This window comes from Triticum aestivum, chromosome 5D, assembly GCF_018294505.1.
Source record: "Triticum aestivum cultivar Chinese Spring chromosome 5D, IWGSC CS RefSeq v2.1, whole genome shotgun sequence".
NCBI classification, from domain to species: domain Eukaryota; kingdom Viridiplantae; phylum Streptophyta; class Magnoliopsida; order Poales; family Poaceae; genus Triticum; species Triticum aestivum.
In genome coordinates this window covers 462,306,277-462,316,766 of record NC_057808.1, presented here as the reverse complement: position 1 = coordinate 462,316,766, position 10,490 = coordinate 462,306,277, and the positions used below count along the sequence as shown (strand labels likewise).

General features: G+C 47.4%; 1 protein-coding gene across 1 annotated transcript; it reads left to right on the top strand.

Annotated features, from left to right (window-relative positions):
- The first annotated feature begins 239 nt into the window (after positions 1-239).
- Positions 240-6,927, top strand: LOC123125530 (E3 ubiquitin protein ligase DRIP2-like). Its single transcript, XM_044546004.1, has 9 exons — positions 240-360; positions 2,081-2,180; positions 2,540-2,849; positions 2,950-3,191; positions 3,280-3,330; positions 3,726-3,798; positions 4,162-4,266; positions 4,733-4,818; positions 6,810-6,927. The coding sequence occupies exons 1-9, from the start codon at positions 240-242 to the stop codon at positions 6,925-6,927; spliced, it is 1,206 nt and encodes a 401-aa protein (XP_044401939.1).
- Positions 6,928-10,490: the final 3,563 nt, after the last annotated feature.

Sequence of the window (10,490 nt, the reverse complement as noted above, 5' to 3'; positions counted from 1 at the left end):
TATATATCCACCCAAAAAAATACAGCAGAATAGGAAAACACTAAACTTCGCGACTCGCCGGAGCTCAGCCGCCGCTTCTCCCTTCTCCCGACCGACCAACGCCCTCGATTCCACCGCCCCGCGCCGTTTATTGCTGATTCTCCGCCTCCCGGTCGCAGAGTTCTGACGAGGAGGTCGTCGATCGAGGATTGACCTAGAGAGAGGAGAAGGTGGCAGACATGGTTGCGGGCGGCGGAGAGATGGGGGGCGCGCCGGGCGTATCTCGCGTGCCGCGGGCGGCGCTCGCCGCGTTCGTGACGTGCCCGCTCTGCAAGGGATACTTCCGGGAGGCCAGCGCCTTCGCCGAGTGCGGCCACACATGTGAGTTCTCTCTTCTATCCCACTCCCGCCGCCTCTACGGTTTCGTTTCGTCCTCCCCCCTTTCGTGTCTGCACTGCACGCTCTGTCGCCCCGCGGCCTTCCTGCGCCGCCGCCCCGTCTTCTTCGCGACCTCCCGTCGCGCTGCCGTCCCGTCTGCCGTCGCCGTCGCGTCGCGCTGCGTCTGCTTTCTCTCCCTGTCCCGTCTGTCTGTCTCTCGGTCGGTCCTTGCCTGGTTGGCGTTTGATGCGACCTCGTGATCTGATCCAGAAGAGAGCCGGAGGCGACGCTGTCATTGCCGAGCCTTTTGATTGATTGCCTGGGCTGCGATCTGGCCGTCCCGGTCGAGTCTTTTGATTGCGTGCGCCGCGGTTTGGCCGTTGCGGCCACCTTGCGGCCGAGACGTTTCCTCTCCGGTAGCGCGCGCCAGAGCGCGCTACTCCGGAGAAACCCCGTGCCGCAGCCACCGAGCGCGACGCGACGCTAACAGGCAGGGGCAGGCGTCCGAGGCGAAATCGCGATCGTTGAAATCAGCCGATCTTTCTCCAATAGGACAACGTCTAAACCAAGTAGACAGACGGGACGCGGCCATCCTCCTCCGCCTCCACCAAGCGAATGTCCTTGGCGATGGGCTCGCGCAAGCACACGATGATGCACGACGCACCGCTGTCGCCGATGTCATCGTACGTACGTAGACCAGCTCCACTGCCAGCTCGCGCGCAGTTGGCCACATACAACACGGCGCTCGGAATTGGACACGCACGTCGCCGTCTGCGGAGTCATGGCAGCGGAGATGGGGTTTAGAGTTACAGGAGAGGGGAAACAAATACGCGAGCAAACATCAGTCTAACCTGGCCTGTTAGCCGTGCTCTCGGTCTGCGGTAGTTTCTTCGCCCGTGCTCTCACGCAGAAATCCATCCGGAGCCGACGCCGTGCTCTCGTGCTCTCGGTCTAATGTCGCCACCTCTCTTCTTTGGAAGTTTAGAGTCCACAATGCAGCCAACCTTTGGCGTTTCCAGGTGTCTTCCATGTCCCGACGACACGGCACTTTGGACTTCCCCGTGGTGGCCGCCGGGGCCATCCTCTTGGAAGGACATTCGGTCCCAGTTTCCTTTTGGTGCTAGGAGCAAAAGTTGTAAAGCCTTGGCACCTGTCGCAGGGTGAATGGAACTGTATGGTGTCGATGCACTCTATCTAGTAGCTTCGTGTGTGTTAGGTAATGGTTGGGGAGGTTGTAGACGATGGTGGGGGAGCTTGTAGATGGTGGCATGAAATGTTGTGTCCGTTTGAACAGGCATTCTGCACTGCGCTGGCCGGCCGTGGTCATTTTTTTGGCGAAAATCAACGGCATTGCATTTCATTTCATGTATGAAGAAGAAGACACATTACAAAGCCCAGACTGAGAGCACACAAACCCACAACAGCACACAAAAACATCACACCAGCACCACAACAACACTACACTCTACAAGAGAAGGAACCAAGCTCCAAAGATCACCAAGACTCGGCCGGGAATCTGTGTCGGTTGTTGGTACTCCTTGTTGGACTGGTTGGTTGCAAGCCAAGTATCTAGTCTTGTTGCATTGTTGCTACTAGCTAGCTAATTTACTCCTAATATTGTTTTCATTTGCCAAGCATGTAAAATTCGATTCTTTCAAATCTCTGCATGAAACTTGCATGCCTGCCTGTGGAGTTCCTCTTGTGACCGCCTTTTTGTAAGCAGTTTGCCGGGATTGTATCCTGAAGAAAATAGGTGAGGAGGGGATCGAATCCTGCCCCGTATGCAACGCTGCTCTTGGGATTGCTCCTGAAGAGAAACTCAGGTAAGTAATTGTTAAAATAACAAGGTTGTCTATATAGTTATCTACAACATTGTTTTTTCAACTTGTCAGTTCTCAATTTCTTTAAGTCTATGTATAAGTACACCAGCGGAGTTATGCAATACAAGTGTAATTACAAGTGCAAACTCTCACTAATAGCCAGACCAAACTTGTTTTTTTTTTGTGAAGCAGAAGCTTAGAATGTATCTATAGAAGAAACTATCTATGTATACATACATTCTTGTTTTGTGAAACAAAAACTTAGAATTCCAGCCACTTATTCTTATTTTTCCTGTGATCTCGACTCAGGTACTCTACTATATGCTGCTACCTAACATGATTGATTGTTTCCTTGTTTGAAGGGATGATCCAAAAATTCAGGCTATCAGGGACCATGCGTTTCCACCTAAAGCAGAAGTTGATGCTTCTGAGGCTCCAAGTACTACACTGCCAGCAAAGATAAAAGAGAGGTCCATTTCTTCCTTGGTTGAAACCCAGAAGATGGCAACACAACCTACTCTGACAGGACAGAGAGCTGCAAGAAGGAAATTCATGTCCCATTTGTTTTCTGTCGGTAAATTGCCAAATAAATCGGAAGGCTATAATCAGAAGACTGAGATGGCCTCAGCACCAAAATCAACCAAGGTGCCAACATCTGCAAACAAAAAGAAGGTACTACTAAAGTATTACCAGCACATAATTTCATATGCAAGTTTGATGCCAATTGTCTTGTAACATTTGCTTATTCTGAGTACACTTCCATCCAAAACAGAATAGTGCAGATATTTCTGAAGATGGAAAGAATCACGAGACGATTGACAATGAAGAGCTTCATAAGCCCTTACGGAGCTTAGTCGTGGCAAGCGCGAAGAAGTCACAAACATTATGTTATCTGGGGGAAAGTCGGAAAAACAAAACAACCACAGAGGATAGTCTGAGGGAAAGCCCAGAAGCAGACTCGGATGATGGAATAACTACCCCAGTCTGGTTTTCACTAGTGACTTCACTGAACCAGTAAGATTGCAACATATTCAATATTCGTATTAATTCTGATGGACCGTGTTTTTTGCGTCCTCACATCAAAATGAAAACTGTTTTGCAGGGCAGAAGCTAAACGGCTGCCTCAGATAAAAAATAATTTCTACAGAATTAAGTGAGTTCCCCATTAATCTTCAAGTTTCTTTGTCAACAATGATAGAGGCCTCTCATACTTCACTTAGTATCCTCTTATTTGTAGCATAGATTGCTCAAGGTTTTTTCCCAGCTTGAGAATTTTAGATGGCGCTGTGCGCTGATGCCCCTTTTCATGTTATGTTTTCTACTAGTAGCAACTGTGCTATGGTATCAGCAAGAGTTATTTCCTTCATTTCAAAATATGAAGGTGAAGTGTCTAGATTAACAATTTTTATCAGCATTGGAGAGGATGTTTCATTCGAAAATCCTGCATGCTTTTTTTCGTTCATCCCTTCCAGGAATTCAGCTAACACGCAACTCAATTCCAAGAATTTAATACATTCTGTTTAATATGGATTTTTCTTCTTGTTTCAGAGATGGAACTATGCAGGTCTCCTCTATCCTGAAGCTCATTATGAAAAAACTTGAGCTAGCAAGTGACGTTAAGGTGAGCATTTTAGATGTCTTTGTGCTTTGATTTTGATTGTTGTCTGGGGCCTCCTGTCAAGGTGCTAGCTTCCAAGCATTAGAATTAGATCATCAATAAATCTCCAGTTTGCTGCATTGTAGATTTTATTATTCAGAAATAATGAACGGGCCACCACCCCCACCGATTTCCCGTGAAAGGAACCACCACCTTGCTGCATTTGTAGATTTGGATGGTGGCATATATAGTATGATTCATTTGCACCAATTAATATCATTTTTCTTGTTATCGCACATGTAAGCCGAGAAAGTATGTTTGCACATGGACAATGTTGAATGTGCTATTTGGCCTGACCACCTGTATGTATACTTGTGCGAAATGCAGGTGGAGATCTTATGCCATGGCAAGCCGGTCTGCCCTTCGACGACGCTGCACGGCCTACTCAAGCAGTGGCTGAGCCGCAAGCCGAAGCGCAGGGTCCAGAGGCCGGTGGGTGCTCCAGCGAATGAGTTCGTGATGGAGCTGGGCTACCGGCGGTGCTTGGCGTCCAAGTCCCTCTGCTGCACGAAGAAAACAGCCTCCATCCCATGCCATTGCAGCACCTAGCTAGCCTGGCATCCAGGTCCCTTTTGCTGCTAGCCCCTCCGTCCCCGTGGTCTGCTCATGCTCGTCGTCCACCAGTCGGCCTAGCTAGGATATATATTCATACATACCTGCATATTTCTCATTCGTTTTATGGACCGTGTAAAGAGAGAGGGGCGGCGGAAAGAGGTTAGCGATGGCGGTAGACTTGCTAGACAAAAACCTGAAACGTTACCATGACTACATTTTTGGTCTACAGCTATGACAAGAATTTACAGACAAAATTGTTCATGTGTTTGTGGTAATTCTGTTTTGTTTTCGCCCCAGCAAATCAATGTGTTATAGAGCTCTGGGTTACAACTCCGCCTTATAGACGCTGAGATCAGAGGCTTCTTTGGATCACCTTCTGCCAGGAAAACCGACCAGTCTAGAGGAGGTGAAGCCCTACATAAGCAGCTTGGTAAGTAGCTTCCTTTTATTTCAGACGAAAGGCGATAGCCCGACATTATAAACAAAGCCAACCGACAGAGTACATCACAGATCAACGGAGAGCAGTTCAAAAGCCCACACAGGGGCACAATCCAACACAAGTACTAGCACGCATTACAAGAGATCACAGCACACAAGCCAACTACCTAAAGCGAAGCCAAGGCAACAAGTGAAGGAGTGAAGCATGCAGCAGAAAGAGCATAACTAAGAGGAAGGAGCATGATCATGCTGATAGAAGGAGGTGGCCGTGCTTCGAAATAAGCGCCTCCACCGAGTTCCAATAAAAAGCATTACTAGTGTGAGTTCCATCGGTAGAAACCCATCAGAAACATAGGCAGAGAAGAGAAGCATGCATTGATAGGACACACCTTGCTCGCCGAGGTGTTATATCTGCCTCTCCAAGGCATAACCCGATTACCAACCTTGGTAACAAGGGGGTTGAAATCGTTTGCAAGAAGCTTAAATAGGGAGATGGGCATGCCAAGATATTTGAAGGGGAAAGAACCCAAAGAACAGTTGAGAAGATGCGCCACCCGCACCCCCTCGGCCTCGGAGGCACCCGTTACGATGACTTCACCTTTAAGGAAGTTAATCTTTAGCCTGGAAAGAGTCTCAAAGCAAAGGACAATGAATTTCAAATTGGCCAGGCAAAGATCGTCCAGTTCCACAATTATAATAGTGTCAGTTCCACAATTATAATAGTGTCATCAGCATGGAGAGATACCTAAAGGAATTAGATGAGAGGCAACTGCCTTAATGTTACCAGCATCAGCGACCCTCGGGAGGATACATGACAAAGCATCAGCCATAAAACTAAATAGAAGAGGAGATATAGGGTCTCCCTGCCTAAGGCCACGACCGTTGGCAAAGTAAGGGCCCACCGTCCCATTAAGCGACACCTTAGTGTGGCCAGCAGTAACCAAACTCATAAAACGATGGACATAGGCACCGTCAAAACCTTTAGCCAGCAATACCGATCGCAGAAATTGCCAACTCACAGAGTCGTGTGCCTTCTCAAAATCTAGTTTGAGAATAACAGCTCTAGTGCCTCTAGCCTTAAGGTCATGAACATTCTCGTGGAGGGAAAGGATGTCATCTAGAATAAACCTGATTGAGAGTGAGACACAACACGATGGGTAACCGAAGAGAACTTAATAGCAAAAGCTTTGACGGGAAACTTAGCAAAACTATTGATTAGGACAATAGGCATGAACTGCCGGATAGAGTTTTCTCCCTTCACCTTGGGAATCAGGGTAGAAACCGTGCAGTTGCGCCTACAGATGTCGATAGTCCCAAGACAGAACCCTTGGATACCGGCATAGACTAAGTGTTTCAGAAGCAGCCAGAGTTTCTTAAAGAAAGTTATGGAAAAGCCATCTTGCCCAGAGCAGAATTTGACTTAGAAGAGTCAATTGTCGCGTCAATCTCATCACAAGAAAGGGGCAGCATAAACTCAGCATTCTCAACCGAGATCTGCGACTCAGGTGGCCAAAGGGAAGGGGGATGGAAAAGCCCGACGGTGACCGAGCGGCCAAGAGGTCTTTGAAAAAGTCACACACATGAAGTTGGATAGCCGTGGGGTCAGACGCTAAGACCCCATAGATAGAAACGATAAATATAGTGCATCTCCTCCTTCTGCCATTCGCGATCATAAAAAAATATGTAGTAAGCACATCACCCATCAACACCCAATTCCGCCTACCCCTTTGTTGCCAGTATGCCTCCTCCTGGAGATGGAGGTTCAACAGAAGCGACTCAAGGTGATATCTACGGTCCAGCCAGCAGCTAAGATACTAGTCGAATCCGCAAGCCACCAAGTCTGCAATCTCCTTTTCTAGGGCCGCTGATATGTTGGAATATGCCCTAGAGGCAATAACATTTGTCTTATTATATTTTTGTGTTCATGATTAAGAGTTTATATTTCATGTTATAACTGCTATGATCCTCGAATATGCGATTCAATGGAAAACTCATATGAACGTGTGGAATGATAAATGGCTAAGGGTTCCCAGTATTGCCTCTGAGACTAGCTCAAGTGTTGATGGTGATCATGTTTTCCGGATCTTAGGATATTGTTAAGTGTAATGATTGTTGGGGAACGTAGTAATTTCAAAAAAAATCCGACGCACACGCAAGATCATGGTGATGCATAGCAACGAGAGGGGAGAGTGTCATCCACGTACCCTCGTAGACCGTAAGCAGAAGCGTTATGACAACGCGGTTGATGTAGTCGTACGTCTTCACGATCGACCGATCCTAGTACCAAACGTACGGCACCTCCGCGATCAGCACACGTTCAGCTCGGTGACGTCCCATGAACTCACGATCCAGCAGAGCTTCGAGGGAGAGTTCCGTCAGCACAACGGCGTGATGACGGTGATGATGAAGTTAGCAACGCAGGGCTCCGCCTAAGCACCGCTACGGTATGACCGAGGTGGATTATGGTGGAGGGGGGCACCGCACACGGCTAAGAGATCAATGATCAACTTGTGTGTCTATGGGGTGCCCTCCTCCTCCGTATATAAAGGAGTGGAGTGTTGGGGAACGTAGTAATTTCAAAAAAAATCCTACGCACACACAGGATCATGGTGATGCATAGCAACGAGAGGGGAGAGTGTGTCCACGTACCCTCGTAGACCGAAAGCGGAAGCGTTATATCAATGCGGTTGATGTAGTCGTACGTCTTCACGATCCGACCGATCCAAGTACCGAAAGCACGGCACCTCCGAGTTCTGCACACGTTCGGCTCGGTGACGTCCTCGCCTTCTCGATCCAGCAAGAGGGGCGAAGTAGTAGATGAGTTCCGGCAGCACGACGGCGTGGTGACGGTGTTGGTGAAGAACAATCTTCGCAGGGCTTCGCCTAAGCACTACGAAAACTATGACGGAGGATAAACTAGAGGAGACGGGGTTGCCGGCACACGGCTTGGTGTTTCTTGATGTGTCTTGGGTGCTAGCCCTACCCCTCTATTTATATGTTGAGCCTTGGGGTCGAAACTTGGAGTAAAAGCCTCCACAAAGTCGGTTTCACCCGAAAGGCAAGAGTCCTTCTCGGACTCCAGGGCCAGACGCCAGGGTTCCCGGCGTCTGGCCCCTGGACTCCGCAAAACTTCCTTTTGTGCTTTCCAAAAACCTCGTGGGCTTTCCCCTTTGGCCCAGATAAAGTGTTCTCGTGCCCAAACATTTCAGGAAACATCCGGAACCCCTTCCGATGGATTCCGGAACCTTTCCGGATATCAAACACTACTATCCACATATCAATCTTTACTTCCGGACCATTCCGGAGTTCCTCGTCATATCCGTGATCTCATCCAAACTCCGAACAACATTCGGTCACCAACATACATAACTCATAGTACTATATCGTCAACGAACGTTAAGCATGCGGACCCTACGGGTTCGAGAACTATGTAGACATGACCGAGACACCTCTCTGGTCAATAACCAATAGCGGGACCTGGATGCCCATATTGGCTCCTACATATTCTACGAAGATCTTTATCGGTCAGACCGCATAACAACATACGTTGTTTCCTTTGTCATCGGTATGTTACTTGCCCGACATTCGATCGTCGGTATCTCAATACCTAGTTCAATCTCGTTACCGGCAAGTCTCTTTACTCGTTCCGTAATACATCATCCCGCAACTAACTCATTAGTTACAATGCTTGCAAGGCTTATAGTGATGTGCATTACTGAGTGGGCCCAGAGATACCTCTCCGACAATCGGAGTGACAAATTCTAATCTCGAAATACGCCAACCCAACACGTACCTTCGGAGACACCTGTAGAGCAACTTTATAATCACCCAGTTACGTTATGACGTTTGGTAGCACACAAAGTGTTCCTCCGGTAAACGGGAGTTGCATAATCTCATAGTCATAGGAACATGTATAAGTCATGAAGAAAGCAATAGTAACATACTAAACGATCAAGTGCTAAGCTAACGGAATGGGTCAAGTCAATCACATCATTCTCCTAATGATGTTATCCCGTTAATCAAATGACAACTCATGTCTATGGCTAGGAAACATAACCGTCTTTGATCAACGAGCTAGTCAAGTAGAGGCATACTAGTGACACTCTGTTTGTCTATGTGTTCACACAAGTATTATGTTTCCGGTTAATACAATTCTAGCATGAATAATAAACATTTATCATGAAATAAGGAAATATATAGTAACTTTATTATTGCCTCTAGGGCATATTTCCTTCATGGAGGAGGAGGAGAGGGCCGGCCTCCTAGGCGCGCCCCAAGGGGAGTCCTACTCCCACCGGGAGTAGGATTCCACCCCTTCCAAGAGTAGAAGTAGGAGGGAAGGAAGGAGGAGAGAGGGGGGAGGAAAAGGGGGGCGCCCCCCCCCCCCTTCCTTGTCCAATTCGGACTAGAGGGGGAGGGGGCGCGCGGCCTGCCCTGGCCGCCCCTTCCTCTCTCCACCAAGGCCCATGATGCCCATTACACTCCCCGGGGGGGTTCCGGTAACCCCTCGGTACTCCGGTATTTGTCCGAACTTACTCGGAACCTTTCTGAAGTCCAAACATAGTCATCCAATATATCAATCTTTATGTCTCGACCATTTAGAGACTCCTCGTCATATCCGTGATCATATCTGGGACTCCTAACTACCTTCGGTACATCAAAACACATAAACTCATAATACCGATCGTCACCGAACGTTAAGCGTGCGGACCCTACGGGTTCGAGAACTATGTAGACATGACCAAGGCACGTCTCCGTTCAATAACCAATAGGGGAACCTAGATGCTCATATTGGCTCCTACATATTCTACGAAGATCTTTATCGGTCAAACCGCATAACAACATACGTTGTTCCCTTTGTCATCGGTATGTTACTTGCCTGAGATTCGATCGTCGGTATCACAATACCTAGTTCAATCTCGTTACCGGCAAGTCTCTTTACTCGTTCCGTAATGCATCATCCCGTGACTAACTCATTAGTCACATTGCTTGCAAGGCTTATAGTGATGTGCATTACCGATAGGGCCCAGAGACACCTCTCCGACAATCGGAGTGACAAATCCTAATCTCGATCTATGCCAACTCAACAAGTACCATCGGAGACACCTGTAGAGCACCTTTATAATCACCCAGTTACGTTGTGACGTTTGGTAGCACACAAAGTGTTCCTCCGGTATTCGGGAGTTGCATAATCTTATAGTCATAGGAACATGTATAAGTCATGAAGAAAGCAATAGCAACATACTAAACGATCATCGTGCTAAGCTAATGGATGGGTCAAGTCAATCACATCATTCTCTAATGATGTGATCCCGTTCATCAAATGACAACTCATGTCTATGGCTAGGAAACTTAACCATCTTTGATTAACGAGCTAGTCAAGTAGAGGCATACTAGTGACATTCTGTATGTCTATGTATTCACACATGTACTAAGTTTCCGGTTAATACAATTCTAGCATGAATAATAAACATTTATCATGAAATAAGGAAATAAATAATAACTTTATTATTGCCTCTAGGGCATATTTCCTTCAGTCTCCCACTTGCACTAGAATCAATAATCTAGTTCACATCGCCATGTGATTTAACAACAATAGTTCACATCACCATGTGATTAACACCCATAGTTCACATCGTCATGTGACCAACACCCAAAGGGTT

What these genes read in the sequence shown, in the direction of transcription:
- LOC123125530 (XM_044546004.1), top strand. Translation starts at nt 240, where the DNA reads ATGGGGGGCGCGCCGGGCGTATCTCGCGTGCCGCGGGCGGCGCTCGCC. An exon ending in GCTCCTGAAGAGAAACTCAG is followed by an intron (nt 2,181 to 2,539) that starts GTAAGTAATTGT and finishes CCTTGTTTGAAG; the next exon opens with GGATGATCCAAAAATTCAGG. An exon ending in CTAGTGACTTCACTGAACCA is followed by an intron (nt 3,192 to 3,279) that starts GTAAGATTGCAA and finishes ACTGTTTTGCAG; the next exon opens with GGCAGAAGCTAAACGGCTGC.